This window comes from Hakea prostrata, chromosome 3 (genome assembly GCF_041222555.1).
Source record: "Hakea prostrata isolate BN-2017 chromosome 3, UWA_Hpros_2, whole genome shotgun sequence".
NCBI classification, from domain to species: Eukaryota; Viridiplantae; Streptophyta; class Magnoliopsida; order Proteales; family Proteaceae; genus Hakea; species Hakea prostrata.
In genome coordinates, this window is record NC_142602.1 from 22,158,092 (window position 1) to 22,178,079 (window position 19,988).

Here is a 19,988-nt window from a genome sequence, read left to right on the forward strand (position 1 = left end):
TGGGATTTTGTTACGGCTGCTACTACTTTTCTATGGTCTCATTTTAGTCCGAGTTCTCTCACGTGCAGATCCGGCAGCGATGTTTCAATTATTACGGACATGTTTTAAAAAATGGGAAGATGGAAGTGAAAAAGTATGAAATCAATCACGGCGGCGTGCTCGTCTCCATGTGAAAGAATTTCAATTTTCAAGCCCATTCCATGATGGTGTGGCATGCGGAAAGACAGTCCACAGTCTCTCTCTCTTTGTTTGTTTTGTATGTTAATATAACCTTGTGGGTAGGGCCCAGTTGAGTATGATCAAATACCAACATATCTACAAGAATTTATTCTTGGTCAAAAATGAAAAATGGTTTGGTGACTTTTGTCAATAATAAATTATGAAATAAAAAATAAGATTGGTATATTAAAATAAATAAAAAAAATTTAGAAAATTATAATAAAAATCGATACTAAAAAAATTTACTAATCAAAATATTAACAATTAATCTTTTTTGGTAATCACTTCATTAATTATAAAAAATTAAAAAAAAAATGCATCAAGCAAAAGGCATTGTAGCTGGAGCAGCCATAATTCAACTAGAAGATCAGATCTAAGTCAAAACTGGAGATTCACAACCTTGAATTGTCGATTCCTTCGACATTCTCCGCCGAACGAGAATTGGTGTCATTTATGTTGTAATGTTGACAGCAGATGTAAGTGACGGCCGTTTGCTGTTCATCGCTCTTCACCAACTCTGGAAGGTATCTCGTGCCACATCAACCACTCAAGCTTGTTCAAACCTTTTCACCTGACCTCTATTAATGGCAAACATGTCTAGCTGTTAATGAATGTATCATTATGAAAAATCATGTCTCCAGAGTTCAAAAGCAAAGCTCGGTGTCTCCGAAGCTTTAGCACGGGAGAAGAGAAAAGGTGAAGAGCTAAATTGATCCAAAGCTACAATCCCCTATTGACCCATTCACTACCAGGCATCTTTGAGTGAACTATACCCCTACTAATAGTCATCCACTGAAGAACATAACACCAGATAACCATGAATAATCACAAATGTATCAAAGAAGGTGGGCTCTACTTAGTATTTGAACCTAATTCATACATGTACATCACCAGTTCTAATTGTGCCTTTATTTCTTCCAAAATCTTAATGTAACCGTAGATAATCGTTTAGAATGAGATGACTCTGTTCTATTATCCAGTTTAAATCCTAGTTTTTCAATCATAAGAAATAGTTGAAAACTATGAATATAATGCATTTGGCACCATATGTGCCTGACAAAAAATCTTATCCCCTCACCTTTCATTTTTTTTTCTTATATTAGAAAATATACACAGCACCATTCTACCCCTTAAAAATCTTCGCTCCTCCACCATTAAGTTTCTACATTTCATTGTTGTCTGTACTCCATGAATGTTACTTTTGAACCAGAAAAGGTTAAGATTTTCACGAATGGGAAATCATGATCTGGATTTCAAGATTTGTCCATTATCATCACTAAAGCGACTTTTATTAACACAGTAAAACTTCCAGACGACATGAAGGAATCTCTTGACCAGTTTTCTTTTTTTAATTATAGAGCTCACTTTCTTCTGTCTTTTCATGTGGAAATTTTACAAGAAATTATCATCTCAGGCTGGTCTTCCCATTGCTATTAATTAAACAAAATGGGTAATAGAGAAAACAGAAAAGCAAAACGGTAAGTGAGACAAGGTGACCTGGTGTTACTCCAAAATTTGATTGTGGACTAACTGGTTCGTTACAATTTGTGTTGAGTGTTTGTTTATATACTAGGTTAATGCCCTTGAGGAGTAGCCTTCGGATTCCTTGATCCCAACTGGAGGGTTGTGATGGTCCTTATGTGAAATCTCTTGAATTTCTAACCCGTTAACCAATAATTTCAGGACCGCAAACTCAAGCCTCAAGTGGGCGACAATTGTGGCCATTCGAATCAAGCTTGAAGGTTTGAAAATGGACCCAATGCAAGTAGATGACCCTAGTGATGACTTGACACCTCTCCTAGAATTTAAGAGGAGAGAGAAGGATAATCACGTTGGTGTAAAAAGTCAATATTGGCACGTCCGGAAAACGATGATGGAGAATCCAAATGACGATGTAATTTCACCCAAGCGTAGATCATTGAAAGACCTTTCTATCAAGTCAAAAATCATTGGATCGGACCTTGAGCGCCCACAATTCCCATTGCTACTGAAGGTCACTCAACTTAAATACCCTTGCCGATGAGGTTAGATATGACGGGGTTTCCTAGCCAAACTCATCTAGAAAATCAAAATCACACAAACCAACTACCATCTTTTCTATCTATAGTCAATTCTTTCAGTTAACCCGTCCCCAACACTAGACTCATGGATGTCCCTTTTATCGACGACAGGCAACTCTCTGCAAAACTAGCAGGAATTGCATTGTCAAAAATGAATATAGCCAAGACCCACTGCCAACGTCCGCTAAACGGTGGAGGTTCCTTTGGAAGTTACTAATACATCCAAAATTTAAAATATTTTTTTGGCAACTATTAAATGCAAGGCTACCAACAAAGAAGACCCTCTTCAAATGGATGGAAACAAATCAAACTTGTGTCGTATGCAACAACACAGAAGAATCAACTTGGCACATCTTCATCTCGTGCGATTGGACAAAAGGAATATGGGCATTAGGAGCTCTGGGGTTGCGAACCAAAATTCATTAGCAACAACTCATTTCTTAACTTGTGCATTTCTTTTCTATATGAGCACTACCTAGATAAAAATACTAAAATCTAGTTATTCTCTAATTTTATAATCACATGCCATTTCATTTGGCTGGAAAGAAAAGCAAAACTTATTAATAATAAAGATCCTATTCCATCTCAACTTCTAAATAACATAAATAGATGGCCCAAGGACTTAAAAAAATTTCCCAAAATAGATATTGAAATGACAAGTAATGAAATAACTTTCTCGACTAATTGTATCAAATGCTTGCTCTCAAGAAAAAAAAATTTGGAAACTCACCAACACTTGTGTGCAGGTGTATCTAGACCCCACCAACATTCGCATCTTATCGTTAAGGGCGCCGAAAAACCGGAACCGACCGCCGCGCCCGGAGAGGAAGCACGGACGGAAATATCCGGATAATTTATCCGGAAGAGAAGATAACATCTTTAAAAAAAAAATCGGACATAGCGGACGAATCAATTAGAAATCTATAATAAAAAAGTAAAAAAGACAATTATCAATCAATAATCGGATATGGAATCATCGGATTGGATTCACGGATACTAGGTATTCAAGGCCCGTACGCCTAGGTGTATCTGCTAAACCAACTGGAGACAGGTGGAGCGTAAGACTGCTTCAAAATGGAATCATCATGGAATTACAACAAGGAATGGCCCCAGCCGGACAACTTTTGAAGCGCTTATTATAAACCATTTGGATAATGATACAAAATGCCCAAAAAAATGAAGTGCATCTACAGTATATTTGGTGTGACCAAACACTAGAAAAATATTTAACCATAGGCAAGGAGTTAAACCAACTATCTCCCACCTTTTTTCCTATTTTTGACAAAAATGATACCAATCACATCCAAGTTACAAGTTTGTAATTTAAAACACAATACAACTAAAGACTGGTTACTAAGTGTGACAGCAGGACACATAAGGTCTACTTGTAATGAGACTGTCTCATATTGATTGTAGCTACTACTTATAATTTCTATCCAATTTCTCTTTATCGTCAAAAAAAATGAGTTGCAAAGCGAGAGAATAACAGGAGTCCTTGGTCAGTACCTTGAATCGGTATGGTATTTCTTTACCGATTCCTCAGACAGTGCCAGAGTTTGAGGTGTTGAGATTCTGGGATTGATCTTCCCAGAAAGTTAAAAAGAAATTCTATTCTGGAATAATCTTATAATTAAGGAAATAAAATAAAAAGATTCTCGATAGAGATAGAGACTCGGGAATCTATGACTCGGAGTCGGGACGAAAAGATTAGAAAATGACACGGTGCCTCCTCGTTTGACTCTTTTCAAACCTCCCTCGAAAGTCCCCGCCTGCCAAGACTTTGACCCCTACTTTTCTTATGTTCATGGCTTCCTGTTTCTTTTCTCTTTTTATTTATGATCTCCTCCTTTCCCTCAGTCTTCCTCCTCTTTCTTTCTTTCTTTCCCCACCAATTCATAGCTTTTAACCCCACCTTGTCTCTCTCTCCCCCTTCCCCTCCCTTTTAAAGCTCTATAAACAAACAGTTCCTTCTCTCCCTCTCAACACGCCTTCCTTGATCTCACCCCTTGCACATGAAAAGGCAAAGAGACCCAATGGGCAGTGAAAGTCTTGGCAAATAAAAAACTTTATCATCTGATCGATCATGAAGTAATATAAAGGCCTTCCCCACCTCATGGACTCGGTCTTCTTCCTGGATGAAGAAGCTCGAGCTCGCTTTCTCCTAAGCTTAGTTCAATCTGTTGGTTGCACCTACGTTTGCTTATGGTACAATAATCCCCCTTCATCCAAGTAAGGCTCTCGATCGATTCTTCTCTCTTCCATCCACATATTCTCTTTTTCATCTTATCCGTGTCCTTTCAATTTGGATTTCTTCAGCTACTTGATCTTCATGGACGGGCTTTACAATGACCAAAACAATCAACCCAGTTCCTCAGTTGGTAGTTCTGCTCGAAGATACTTTGATGATTATTGCCAAAATCCATGCTGCATCGACAATGGGTAAGCTGGGATTTGTCTGAACATACATAATAATCATGCCCACTTTGCATTTTTGTGATGCTTTGGTGATTAATGTGTTCTCTTTGTGCTGCTTAAGCTACGTTCCTGGACTTGCTTTCAAGGAAGGTCTTCCCTATTTAGAGCTCGAGGAACTGGAGCTTCTAAGCAGGGTTTCAACCGAACCCCAGAGGCAATTCTATCAGGTAACAGAAAACCCACAAAGAAAGAAAAAAACATCTTGTGTTGAAAAGGCTTTTGATTTTTAATGAAGAAATGCTGAAATTGTGTCTTTGTCTGATATTTGTCACAGGAAGCCATGATTAAGGTTTGGTCTCCCTCATACACACATTTGAGTTTTGTTTCTCAAGTCCGAGTTATCATGATTTCTTTATATTCATTTCTTACAGGCTGCAGCATTCATCGGATGCAGAAATGGTGAGATTGAGATAGGCTATTCGATCCCGGCTGAGGTAGTCGTCACATCATCTAACATTCTTCTTAATTTGTTTATATCTTGTTGAGGGTAGAGAAAACTATTCATTTTCTGGGTTTCCTGGAGCAGGATAACGTGGAGATGGAGATGAAAAGGCGGTCTCTTAATGAGTTCCATTTGCAATCTCAACTTCAACATGGAGAATCTCATCGTTCACAGGAGCAAAACAGGCCTTCTTCTTCTTCATCCTCATTGAGATCACTATCTATGGCTAGTCCCTCTCCAGAGTATTCATCTCTCCTCTTCAACATCCCCAGCACTTCTAACCTTCCTGTATCTCTCGAGGAAGCACTACCGGTTGAGAAACCAACAAGACCCACATCATCAATACGCATCCAACCGCCGCAGCAGCAGCAGCAAAACATGCAACCTCCACATCATGGGCTTCACCATCTACTTCCATTCCAAATTCCTGATAAAGATATTGATGCAGCCATGACAAGAGCCATCCTTGCTGTCATATCTTCCCCTTCAACTTCGTCTTCCTCATCTTATCAAACCCAACAAAATCCATTTTTCAATTACCAAGTAGACAATCAAAGTAGTGCTTTCAAGTCTTACCACCCAGCACTAGCCCCTAAAATCCATACCAAATCCACTTCTCTCAAGAGACAAAACATGCTGAAGCGTGCACTTTCCTTCCTTAACAAGGTGAGAGCAAAGACGCTACAAGAACAAATGCAAGGGACTCGCACTAACCCACCTAGTACACAGTTAACCCACATGATTTCAGAGCGCAAGAGGCGAGAGAAGCTCAATGAAAGTTTTCAGGCCCTCAGATCATTGTTGCCTCCGGGTTTCAAGGTAATGTTTTTCATTCATTGCCATTTCATTTAAAAGCTCCAATTATCAACTGATGGAGAGTCAAGCCTTTTAACCTATTCAATACTAGGATTAAACCCAATCTAGCATCCATGCAGCAGCAGTGGTCACTATTAGGCACATAAAAACGTATGCTTCTTCTTCTTTTTTCAATATATTCACCCCATAGAAGTCACTACAAAATAAATGAGTCCCCAATGATCATGGAGCACTATCTAGGATTGCCTGTTTCGAGATCTTCTTGTTTTGATGAAGTTTCCACACCAACAGTAGCAATATGGCACTTGTTATGGATTGGTTCCACTCCTGACAGTGAGAATTTTGTTTCTTATAGAAAGACAAGGCATCAGTGCTCAGTAGCACAAAGGATTATTTGCAGACTTTGAAAGCTGAAATTTCGGAGCTGAAGCAAAAGAACCAGCTATTGGAATTGCAGCAGTTTTCATCATCTGAAAGAGAAGCTAGGAAAGAAGTCAGTGAATCTACCTGTTCAAGCACTGAACGAGTGAATATTCAAGTTAACCAAGCTGCAGAGTCTACATCAGAAGGGCAAGGGATAGAGCTCAGAGTTTGTGTGAGAGGAGACTGTAAAATGTGGGATTTGATAATTCGTATACTGGAATTTCTGAAGAAGGTGGATATGAGTTTGGATTCGGTTGAAGCAGACACTCAGATGCAACAGACCATCCCACTCAACCGAATTATCATAAGATTAAATACAAAGGTACAAGCTCTTATTGAATACCACATAAAATATAAGTATATGATCATATCATTACAGTATTGAATACCACATAAGATATAAGTATATATCACTACCATACCATATTTATTCAATAAAAAATGGTTATGATATTTGGTATGATATTAGTTCTTGTGGAGATCCTCAATCTCTACCCAGCATGCATGTTAGACTGTTCTCCTACCCTCGCATAAGTGTGGATCTCACACTGCTCTTTCTAACAGAAGCAAACCTTGTAAGTGTGAATCCCACTGGCTCATGTGAGTGTCAAATAATGATCTGACAAACAGGTAGGTTGGATGGAGATGATATAGTTCATTTATATAATTTTTACTACTGTATTCGATAAATAACATATTATATAATATAAATTACACGATTTCGATAAACCCATTTGCACGCATAAGACTTAAAGCTCAAGTGGGTAGAGAATTAGTCCTTTCATTTTTGGAAGCGAAACCCTAATAGAGGGTTTTCTTCAGACTGGGAAGAAACCCAATCTCTGAATCTTAGTGGACATAAAGAATTACAACATTACACGAGACGTCTTTGAAACTAAATGAATAATTGTATAGGAAACTAAGCAGAAAGTGCATATGAAGATTAAACATGAGGTTAAATGAACGAACGATGAACCTGTTGTTTTATTTACTTTTCTTGTGTCGATTTTGTAGGGGAACGAATGGGACAAGTCGGCCTTCGAGGAAGCCATTGCCAGGATTGTTGCCGATGTAACACGCTGACCATTCGCCATGATGGGCTTGACTTGTGCTTTTTCCTTTGACCCTTTTTTTCATGGTTTTGGTAGTCCAAGAAAACAGCATTGTCACCACCACCACCACCGGAAGTCCTCAGCCACATCACTACTTATTCCAATTATATTTTTCATTCAGTTCATGCATTCAAAGATGGCTAATCCCTTTCTTTAAAGTAACTAATAATTGGTGACTAGAAAATCCAATGACGGAGGAGCAAAAGCCCACCACGGTGACAGTGTTGCATTCGGTCGTTCAATATTAATTTACACTCAGGAAACTTGTATGGAATGTCTTTAACAGGCTAGGGCATAATTCTTAAGTAGAGAGAATGGAAGTTCTCTGAGGTTGATATGGTTGAGGGTTTTTATTCTTGTGACAGTGTTTTATATGGCTACCGTGAAATCTTTGAAGGAAGAAAGTGGCATCACAGACGGGTGGTTCGACCGTTCATCTCGCTTTTAACCATCTGTAAGACGGATGGTCGAGAGCATTCAAGTCTGCCCCGTGATGTGAAGCGACCGGAGAAGGTGTTTTGGTGTTGGTTGCTTGTTGGGTGGTTCATTAGGGGACTCTGAAGCTACAAGTTTGGGTGAGCTCTGTAGAGATGAAATGACAAATACACTACTACATGCATTTCAACTTTATGATAGAATTTGCTTTTGAGAAGATTTGGACAGAGAAGGATTCTGTGGCGGTAGTTCATCTAATAAGCACCTCCATGGTTTGTGTGGTGAGATTAAGGGGTCCTCGGCTATACCTAGGTGACATTAACTGAAAAAATCACACATTCTCACAAGAAAACAAATTCAATCACGGACTACATGACGAAATCAACTGCAAAGGGTCAACTGCTTACTCCAATTAAGTCTTTGACCATCAGAAATTGTTCAAGAGTTGCCGTCCTCGATCGAAATTCTTGTACATGGTAAGAGATTTGTGGCTATGGATATTTTGAAATAATAAATGTCAGTCTATTGTGTATTGATTTTCCATTTTATTGAATACGACTGATCTTTAACCTAAAGAACATTGTGTATTGATTTTCCATTTTATTGAATACGACTGATCTTTAACCTAAAGAACGTAGATCGTTGAACCAAGAAAGAAAAATCAAATCAAACCCAGATTTAATATTCCATCCAAATTGGCATATTTTTCTTGTGGGTTCCTCTTCCCTTCCTCATTCGCCAACGCCAGCGATAAACCTCTTCTTCTCTTCTCTTTTCTTTACTTTTCTTTCTTGTTTTGGGTCACGTGGGAAAAAAAATCTTAGTTCCATATTTCCGTTATTAATTATAGAATATGAAGACCTTGCAGGTAAAGCACCAAGAACTGACGCGACAATTTTGGATTTTTGTTATCATCATCTCCAAGGCTTTATCAGTTCCGTTGCTTCCTTCCACTTGCCAGTGTTTATCTGTCGGTAATCTCGAAATTCATTTTTTATGGAAAGAGCTTTCCAAGTCTACATTATTTTCTTACAAAAAAAAAATATCCACATTATTTTGAATTAGTCATGTAACCACATAAAATAATAAATATAAATGATTATAAAAACTTCTATCTTAAATTCCCTTTCTGTTCTAATAATTCCCATTGCAACCAAATCAAACCGTAAAAAGAAATGACAAAAAGTTTCGCATTATTCGTCCAAAGAGGCAGTCACACTGTATGATGTATGGATCATATCATTGTAGCAGCTGAAAAGTTTTTTGTATCATGAGAAACTGAGTCTGATTAGAGGCTGTGAAGCGAAAATAAAGGGATAGGAATGTGGATAAATGGAAGAGTGAAACTTGAATTTCAATAAACTTCAATCATATTTGTAGACCATATGACCCAAGCATTACAACATTACTTCAAGCTCCGGAATCCTCGGAGTGTCTACTCACCAACCACCAGCACCCACAGCTTAATGTCGTTTTTCCTTTTTAAGTTCCCCACTTCATCCATGGTTGGCTTAACTGCTAAAGCCTAAAGCGACCCAGAGAGGCCGGCAGCTTTGACTGACTATGACTTCATGCCATGGGCCCCTAACCTCGTTGACCGGATATACTTACTCCAGCAGGAGTCCCACCTACCTCTCTCTCTCTCTCTCATCTAGTTTATAAAATGTCAGTTTTACAACAAATTTGTATTTTGAGCAGCACCATGTAACACCACCACTCAACAAAAATAGATCACCTCAAGACAATGAAAAAAAAAGGGGGCGAATCTTCAAATAAATTACTGACTTTTTTTTTCCTTGGGTTAACTTCCATGTAAAAATGTAAGCAACATGAAACCAATGTCTTCCCTAGTTCACTCTCCAGCTTCTAAAATTGGTTGGTAAACTCACATTACTTTCCACAGCTTGTGTTCCCCTTAAACTCACTGAATAGTGATTACATGAAGAAACAGCTACAACTTTTGAAGGGTTTTCCCCTTCCTTTCAAAGATGATAAATCTTCTATGATTAATTATGATATGCACATTAAATTCAATAAGGTGGAAGTGTAACAGGAATTTGAAACTTACCAGTACCACTTGCACTAGGATCCCACAGGAGCAACACCTTTGGCTGCAGCTGTTGCAGCTGTTGCAGCTGCAGCAGCAGCCGCCGCTGCTGCAGCAGCAGGTGTAGAAGGCGGTACAGGTGCAGGCTTTGAACTACCTGGCGATGAAACAACCTGCTGTTGCACTTGCTGCTGCTGCTGCTGCTGCTGGGAGTTGACCTGCGCAAGCAAAGCTTTGATCTGATTCCCTGTAAGGGTTTCCTGCTCAAGCAAAGCTGAAGCCAGTGCATGTAGCTCCTTGTTATGGGTTGTGAGAATAGTTTTAGCATTACTGTAGGCCCTATCCAGTAACACTCTGACCTCCTCCTCGATGAGAAGTCTTGTCTCAGTGCTCATACTCTTCCCATTGTCATCATAATCATGAGAAACAAGCCCAACCTCTTTGCTCATCCCATACTTTGTCACCATTGCTCTTGCCAACGTAGTTGCTTGTTGTATATCGTGAGATGCACCAGATGTAACTTCATTCTCACCAAAGATGAGCTCTTCCGCAACCCGCCCGCCCATGCATACATCCAACCTAGCAAGCATCTGTTTGCGCGAGATACTTGTCTCATCCTTGTCAGGCAACTGTGAAACCATTCCAAGAGACGTCCCTCGTGGAACGATGGTTGCCTTGTGAACAGGAAGAGCACCATCGGCGTAGATGGCCACAAGGGCGTGACCGCCCTCATGAAAAGCTGTCAACTTCCGTGATTCATCGGATATTACAGCTGATTTGCGCTCACTTCCCATCAAAATTTTGTCCTTGGCATACTCTAAATCAGCCATGCTCACTGCTTTAGCACCATCCATTGCAGCCTTGAGAGCAGCAATATTCACTAAGTTTGCAAGATCTGCACCTGAAAACCCAGGAGTGCCTCTGGCAATGATCATCAGATCAACATCATCTGCCTTGAGCACCTGTAGAACAGTACATGGGTAAGGAATTTCGTATAAAGAAAAAAACTAAGGGAAACTAGTACATTTGGCATGAATGCAGCACTGGGCTGGCACTTCGACTTGTCCAACCAAGAGGTTGTTTTGCCTGGACAACCATCAAGGAACGGCAGTAAATGATCCATGGAATTCATTTAAGTGAACAAATAGGGCACCAACAGGTCATTTACTCTGGAACCACACAGTGGGCCAGGCCCCAGAGAAAAAGTACATCAATAACATGTACCACATTTCTATAAACAGGGCACAGTGGAAATTCAAATTACCTTGGACATGTGAGCTTCCATGATTTGTCGCCGTCCTTCTACATCTGGATTAGGAACAACTATGTGGCGGTCGAACCGTCCAGGCCTAACCAGTGCTTTGTCCAGTGATTCAGGAAAGTTGGTCGCAGCAATGACAATAATCCCTTCATTTTGTTTGAAACCATCCAGTTCAACAAGCAACTGATTCAAAGTCATTTTCATGTACTGTTGGTCCTTTGGGTTACGACTCCCCCCTATTGCATCGATTTCATCAAGGAATATTATACACGGAGAACGCTTCTTGGCTGCTGCAAAAAGATCCCTCACTCTCCTTGCTCCCACACCCACAAACATCTCCTCAAACTCACTGCCGCTGCAAGAGAAGAAAGGCACTCCAGCTTCTCCAGCAATGGCCCTTGCCAACATAGTCTTACCTGTTCCAGGAGGGCCGACAAGCAAAACACCTTTGGGGAGCTTGCCTCCTAGACGGGTAAAGCGCTGCAACAACCAAACAAAGGTGAAGGAAGAAAACAGTTATCTAACCATCATAAATTCTACTACAGTACAGTGTCCCTCACCACCCCTAGTCTCCTACGGTGGGGACAGAAGTCTTGGGGTGGCATTGAGGAACATTACAGAAACCCTGAGCTAGGAATGTGGTTACCACTGAAGTGTACTACATAAGAAATTAACCTAGTATTGGCACCAAGGAACAGTTATATACATAACAATAAATACTTCATACTATGACCCCCAAAAAAAGAGAACATTGGGGAAAGAGTCATGGAGATTAAAAAGTAATGAGCCATTTCTCATGTCTAGAACAAGAACAAGGTAAGAGACATTAGAATTATCCATTTCTCAATCCTTCAGTATTTTCCGCATTTCACATCACAATCTTGATACCCATGTAAAGGAAACAAAATAAAACATTCAGCAATGCTAGATAAGAAAACGGATTCATTTGATGTATAAAATAAAAATTCCAATGGCTTTTGCTACTATCACCTTCCCAACCACAATCTTTTTCAAACATTTCTCCTCAAAATACGAAACTTTATCGATACTCAGTATCAAAAATAGATACTAAAAATAAATAAATAAAGGATGGAAAATAAATAAAATATATGTAAATTGATAAAAAGAAGTTAGTGGGCTCCATCATTTCTATGGCCACTTCTTAAACAATGAGGTCCCCTCTATACGCCAGAGCCCTTCCCTGATTTAATGAATGTTACTGGTAACTTGTACAGTTCACACCCTTTGGCTCTACCCATGAATTATCCAGTAATTTTCACAATGAGATCTACCTATACAGTAACGGCTTTTAATTATGAAGGTTGGCTAAGTAGCTAACCTACTTAGTTTGTTCTTGCAAAAGTAGGAGCATACTTTTTCTGCTTCTAAATCTTAAATAGAATTTCCCCACTTAATAGCAAAGTGCAGAGTGCAAAACTAGAATGCTTCTTTAGAGCACAACTGACAAATAAGGGAAACACTAATTGAAGTTTTGCACAATAAGTAATGTAAACCAGATCCGAGCCCACCCAAAGACAGCCCAAGGAGTTGACCAGTACTCTGTAGCCCTACCAGCAACCCAGGGAATTTTGGTAATTTTGCAATTTTTTGGTTGAGTCCTCTTAAGGTTTAGTTGGATCCAATATGTTTGTGAGACCCTAGATCTACTTTTGTTTTTGAATTTGAGTCCTTACTTGTCAAGTTATTGAAGAATCCTAATTAGAATTGGATGCCTAGTTTATGAAGGAGTCCAGTAGAGTTGTCGTACTCCTTGCAAGGAAGCCATATCTATGTTAGAAAATTATATATTTACTAACATAATTGTGGACTATATATATATATGTAACGATTATATTATGATTTTTAAATTGGGCCTCATAATTGGTCAATTTAGTAGAGTCTAATAGATTCTAATTGAGTACGGGCTAAATGATTACATACCCAATTAATGGGAACCTAACGGGACAGTATATAAGGGAACCCAGGTTATGGTCCTCAATATATCAAATCATTCAGCAGTTCTACTCTTTCCCATCTAAAGAGAACACCCATTCACGAATCCGGTGATTTAATTGAGGAAGACAAAATCAAGCAAACAAGATCAAATTGATTCTATAGAGACATGTATGTTTTTCTTACTGTTATTATTTCTCGATAATCCGATGATGAACAGAGATTTAAGGTGATAGTTTTCACCATAGATTTATGGATTAAAATTTTTCACAAGTGGCATTAGAGCCGCGTCATATTGAATCATTGAGATTTTCAAGTCAAGAGTTTTTTAGATCTATGATTTTTCTTTTGAATCTAGAATTTTGAATCTGTTATTTCAAATCTATTGTTTTAGATCTAGGGTTTCAAATACATTATTTCAGATCTGAAGTTTTTAGATCTGTTATTTCAAATCTAGGATTTATAAAAGTTAAACTAAATCCATGTTCTCAAATCCGTTATTTCCGATCTGTGAATGTTCATTGTTTGCTTTGGTTAAAATTTGATTGTTGACGGTTAAATTAACGAAGAGGGATTTGAAAATCTCATATTGAAAAGGAAGGTTGTCTCTTATGACTTGATTCGAAAAGAAAGTTTTCTTTCATGATATTCTCTTTGGAAGAAAGGTCAAATCAAGGTATGTGTAAATAAAGGTAAGCTTTTTTATATTTTCTTTGGAAGAAGGATCAAATCAAGGTATTTATAAATAAAGGTAAGTGTAATTTGAACAATTCTCTTTAGTATTATTCTTTCAAAAACCGTGTGCTCTGATTTGAAATTTTGAAATGGTAAGTCTTTTATATTTAAAAGGATATTTCAATGGGTGAGCGAAAAACCCGTAGGAATATTTAGAATTTAAGAATTGAATAGTTTTTATTTTTCTCTTTGGACTTACAGTTTTATTTCTATAATTTATTTTTGGACTATTTAGTCCATCAGGATCAATTTTGGGCCTTTAGGTATTTCTTTGTTATTGATCCCGTTGATAAATTAAGTGCAATGAATTAAGTGTTTTTTTGGATTTAATTAAATGAAATAGAACTCCGGGGTATATATTTTATTTTATTCAATTATTATTGCACTTAATTGTTTTGTATTTGATAATACAATATTCATTTCTTATATTTTATAAAGTATAAAGATGTGTATGTTTATTATTCATGCAAATGATAATCAGCCTAAAGGAAGGTTATTATTTGGCCAAGTAATAGGCATACAAGTGGTAATAAATATGTGATAATTATAAAGTTTTCCATGTGAACAATAGTCGGCCTAAAGGAAGGCTATAGGTTGACAGGATTTAATATCAATATTTGATTATCGCATAGAGAGTACCACTTACAAATTGATATTTTTGGTCCAAAGACTAAATATTAATGTTTTGCTAGGTATCTTGTAAACGGATCCATTTTTGCTTCGGATTATTTGTCAATAGTATGATATATTATTTTGTTCTCTATACAGTTTCTACCATGATTGCTAATTATTCTGCTCAAGTAAATTTGATCCCTATATTGAATTGTACAAATTTTAAATTATGGAAAGAGAATGTGGAAATCATTTTTAGTTGCATGGATCTAGACCTAGCAATACGGAATGAGAAAACTACTTCCACCATAGAAAATCCGAGACAGATTAAATTGAAAAGTGGGAGCACTCTAACCACATGTGTCTAATGATCATGAAGCATTCCATTCTAGAGACGTTTCAGGGCTCTATTTCTGAGAGCACTGATGCCAAAAAGTTCCTTACAAAATTGAGAAATATTTTGCTAAAAATGAAAACGCAAAACAAGTAACACTTTGGCAAGACTTGTTTCCATCATATATAAAGGAAGAGAACATAAAGGAGTATATCATAAAAATGTCTAACTCGATTACATTGCATGTAATTTCCATGCCACTCATCCATACTTGATTTATCACATTGAATATGTTGACATAGTGACCATGGAAGGTTTAGTTATGTTTTAAAAAGTGACGAAAGCCGCCATGATTTTATGTTAATTTAGGAAATTGACCAAATTGTACCTTAGGAGAAATCTAAAGATCAATAGCATACGGTTGCACACTCAAGAGATATATGATATAATCGTTATATATATGTCCAAGTGGTTAGACATCTCTATAATGTAATCCCTTATGTGCCCTTTTCCTTTATACATCATGGTATAAGGTCTTGCCAAAGTGTTACTTCGTTTTCGCCTTTTTCATTTAGAGCAAAATATTGCTCAATTTCCGTAAGTAATTTTTTGGCATCAATGTTCTCAGAAATAGAGTCTTGAAATGCCTCCAAAATGGAACGCCTCATGATCATTAGACACATGAATTTAGAGTGCTCCCATTTCTCAATTTTATCTGTATTTTTGGCATCAGTGTTCTCAGAAATAGTCTTGAAATGCCTCCAAAATGGAGCGCCACGTGATCATTAGACACATGCGTTTAGAAAGCTCCCACTTCTCAATTTATCTATATTCGGATTTTCCGTAGCGGAAGACTGGAAGTGGATTTCACATTCCTTGTCACAAGGTCCAGATCCATACAATCGAGAACGATTTTCACATTCTCTTGCTATACTTTAAAACTCGTCCCATTTAACATAGGGATCAAATTTACTTGAGCAAAATAATTAGCAATCGTAGCAGAGACTATATAGAGAACAAATAATTTATCATACTCAAAATAAATGCCAAATCATAAGCATAATAAATGATATAATGCACATTCATGAAATTGACAATAATTTGAAGCAAAATGAGTCCGTTTACAAGATACCTAACACAATATTAATATTTAGTCTTTGAACCAAAAATATCAATTTTTCATACTTTCCATACAGTAATCAAATATTGATAATAAATCCTGTCAAATTATAGCTTTCCTTTAAGCCGATTATTGTTCGTATTGAAAACTTTATAATTATGACATTTATTATCACGTGTATGCCTATTACTCAACTAGATAATAACCTTCCTTTAGGCCGATTATCATTCGCATGAATAACAAACATATGCTAAGATGGATGAGTGGCAAAACTATGATGGATAAGATAAGAAACGATCATATTAGAGTTGTTCTGGGAGTTGCTCCCATAAGTGATAAGCTTAGAGAAAGTCGTTTGAGGTGGCACGGCCACATTCAACGGAGACCTAGAAATGCTCCTGTACGGAGAAGCGATATAATCCATATTGAAGGAACTAGAAGAGCTAGGGGTAGACCTAAGATAACCTTAGGAGAAGTGGTGAGAAAGAATATGTATAGCTTAGGCCTTGTATCTAGCATGGCCTCGAACAGAACTGATTGGAGGGCAAGAATCCATATAGCCGACCCCATTTAGTTGGGACAAGGCTTATTGTTGTTGTTGTTGTTGTATGCATCTTTATACTTTATAATATAATATATAAGATATAATAAACCAATACCTACAATACAAGTTACTTTGGCAACAATATTGTCTCAACTAATCTATTATAAAATACAAGACAATTAACTGCAATAATAATTCAATAAAATAAAACGTAAATTAAAGTTCTATTTTATTTAATTAAATCCAAAAAACATTTAATTCATTGCACCTAATTTATTAATGGGATTAAGAAAAAACAAATGCCTAAAGGCCCAAAAGTTATCCTGAGGGATTAAATAGTCCAAATATAATTTCTGTAATTCTGAAGAGAAAAATAAAAACGGTTTAGTTCTTGAATTTTAAATATTCCTGCGGGTTTCTTTGCTCAGCCCTTGAATATTATATAGATATATTCCTTCAAAAACCAATATGGAAGTTCCTTTTAAATAAAAAAGACTTACCTTTTCAAAGTTTCAAATCATGGCACATGATTTTTGAAAGGATAATACTAAAACAAAACTGTTCAAATTACACTTACCATTATTTACACATACCTTGATTTGACCCTTCCAAAGAAAATATCAAAAAGAAAACTTTCTTTTCAAATCAAGTCACAAAAGACAACCTTCCTTTTCAATATGAGATTTTCAAATTGTTCTTCCTTCATTTAACCGTCAAAGAAGGAAAGTTATGAAAGTTCTGTCCCCCCCCCCCCCCCAACCCCACTTCAACACATTTGTGGTATAAAAGGTAGAGTTAAATAATGTTTCAATAATAGGATGCCTTTAATTTGCATCTAAACAAGTTATCCCATCAACAATCAAATTTTAACCAACACACAAGGGGACATTAACAGATCTGAAATAACAAATCTGAAAACATGGATAAAGTAAACATGGACTTAGTTTAACTTTTATAAATCCTAGATCTGAAATAACAGATCTAAAAACTTCAGATCTGAAATAATAGATTTAAAACCCCAGATCTAAAGCAATAGATCTGAAACTTTAGATCTAAAATAACAGATTCATAAGAAAACTCAAAAATCTAAAAAACTCCTTACTTGAAAATCTCAATGATTCGATATGATGCGGTTCTAATGTCTACTTATGAATTATGAGAATTTTTAATCAATAAATCTACGGTGAAAACTACCACCTTATATCTTTGTTCATCAGATCGGATCTGCTTATGAGAATTTTTAATCAATAAATCTACAGTGAAAACTATCACCTTATATCTTTGTTCATCATATTGGATCATCGAGAAAAAATAAAAGCAAGAGAATATAATTGTCTCCATAGAATCGATTTGATCTTTGATCTTGTTTGGATGGTTTGGTCTTCCACAATCAAATCGCCAAATTCTTGAATAGGTGTTCTTTATAGATGGGAACCACTTATTAGGCCCAATTTAAATATCATAATATAATCGTTATATAAATATATATATAGTCCACAATTATGTTAGTAAATATATAATTTTCTAACAACCTACTCTAAGAACTCAAATTGGATTCCTCTAGAGTAAGTTATGAAGGTTCCCTTTGTGAATTAAAAGTCCTAGCCAATTAGGAGTTTCAGTTTGATTTGCATTGCAAGTTAAAAGTCCTAGTTTAATTTCTTTCAATAGGCTATAAATAAGCCTTCTAGAATTGTAATCAGCAAGTTGCTTTGACAAATAAAATATTGATTAAGTTTGGAGGCTAGCTAGAGAGGTCGTGGTTCCCTAGAGGGAGCCTACGGCTACTCCAAGGAGTGAATTTCTACATATTTTCTGAATTACAACATTCTACTTCAAAGTCCCAAGTTTAAACCCCCACCCCCACCGCAGCCCTTTTTGCCCCTTTAAATCCTATTCTGCAATTCCAGCACCCCTCCCCTATCGCAAGCTTCCATTCCCCCTCCCCAAATACAGCAGCAACCCTAGGACTCCCCCAGCCCTCTTCCATTAAACCCTCCCCTCCCCCAACCCTATGAAACCTTCTAGCTCCTCTCTTCTCTTCTCACTTTCTTCTCTTTTTCTTAAACCCTCTAACCAGCGGCAGTTTAGGAAACCCAGAAAACACAAAACCAGAATTTACCTAACCACTTAAACCCTAGATTACCTCTAACTTCTAAATCCCAACCCCAATTCCCCTTTAGGATCAACTTACCCATCCCCTTACACTCAATCCCTTACCCCATCCCTATCTACATCTAAGACCCTAGAAACCCTAATTTCCATCAGAGAGAGAGAGAGAAAGGGAACCCTAAATTTCTTAACCCTAACTCAAAGATATAGTTCTGAAATTACAAGTACAGAAAGGTTTAAAGCTTGAAAAACCAAAACCCTAGACCCCAAAAGTGGCCGATTATATCCTAACCCTAGCACCTATATATTTTGTCATAAAAACCCTCCACCTAGGGTACTACAGCTCTTGAAGACTTCTGATTCTCAGGGAAGAGGATTGATGTAACATAGATTTTAGGGTTTTCAGATGTTCAATAAGCTCCCTAAAATTAGGTTAATCCAGGATCCTCTGCTTTGTGAACCATCAATAAAGAACCAAGGTTTGGAAATTTGAGTCTTACCCAAACTAAGATGAGATAACAATTGAGTATTTAAGGTTTTACCAAATCTAAATAGGATGGATTTGATGGTGAAATTTTGGGAGAAGGTATGGGGAAAGCTCAATTAACAAAACCAAAATGGGTTGGGGATAAATTGGATTGATGATGTTAGGGTTTGGAAAATCAATATGGGTTGGTTTTGTGAGATACCTAGACTCACCTTAGGATGGAAAGAGAAGCCTACAGTTGAGCCTAGAGAGGATTAGGGTTGAGCGAGGAAAAGATGTTGTTGTTATAGGGTTTCAGGTCGATCTTAGTTAGCTTTTTTCGGATCTTGGAAGGATCTTGGGCTCTCTCTCTTTCTTGAACTTTCTTTTCCTCTCTTTCTTTCTCTCTTTCTTTCTTTCTTTCTTTCTTTCTTTTCTTCTTTCTTTTCTGAATTTTCTTCTCTCTTTTAAAGGCTGCCACAAGATCCAAGAAAGGGGAAAAAGAAGGTGGAAGGAGGAAAAGGGGGTTGAGAGAGGCTGCAGTGAAGAGGGGAAGGGATTCAGATGAGGCTGCAGGGTAGGGGAAGGGTGGGTGAGGGGGAATCTTGCTGCCGCAAGATTCAGGTGGGGGGAAGAAGGACCTGCAATGAAGGGGAAGGAAGGGGGAGGGTTTGCATGGGCTAAAGAAGTGAAAGGAGAGGCTGGAATGAGAAGGCGAGAGGCTGTACTTGATTGAAGGAGAGAGGCTGCTGAAATTTGAAGATGAGCTTCAATAACCGCCATGGCCCTCCCAAGAGACCACAACTTGATTTCCTGAATTCT

At 37.4% G+C, this 19,988-nt stretch overlaps 2 protein-coding genes across 2 annotated transcripts in view; one reads left to right on the forward strand and one right to left on the reverse strand.

Annotated features, from left to right (window-relative positions):
• The first annotated feature begins 4,280 nt into the window (after positions 1-4,280).
• Positions 4,281-7,776, forward strand: LOC149021600 (putative transcription factor bHLH041). The gene is made up of 8 exons (XM_089147147.1): positions 4,281-4,508; positions 4,596-4,718; positions 4,816-4,921; positions 5,029-5,043; positions 5,126-5,188; positions 5,281-6,015; positions 6,368-6,757; positions 7,450-7,776. Exons 1-8 carry the CDS (start codon positions 4,393-4,395, stop codon positions 7,516-7,518), a joined length of 1,617 nt encoding a protein of 538 aa, XP_089003273.1. The 5' UTR covers positions 4,281-4,392; the 3' UTR covers positions 7,519-7,776.
• A 1,448-nt stretch (positions 7,777-9,224) lies between these two features.
• LOC149021601 (ATP-dependent zinc metalloprotease FTSH 5, mitochondrial-like) overlaps positions 9,225-19,988 on the reverse strand; it is a 38,540-nt gene continuing 27,776 nt past the window's right edge. The window contains exons 6-7 of the mRNA XM_089149829.1: positions 11,294-11,770; positions 9,225-10,991 (exon numbers count right to left, since the gene is read on the reverse strand). Coding sequence (XP_089005955.1) covers positions 10,065-10,991; positions 11,294-11,770 — 1,404 coding nt within the window. The 3' untranslated portion in view covers positions 9,225-10,064. The remainder of the gene's footprint in view (positions 10,992-11,293; positions 11,771-19,988) is intronic.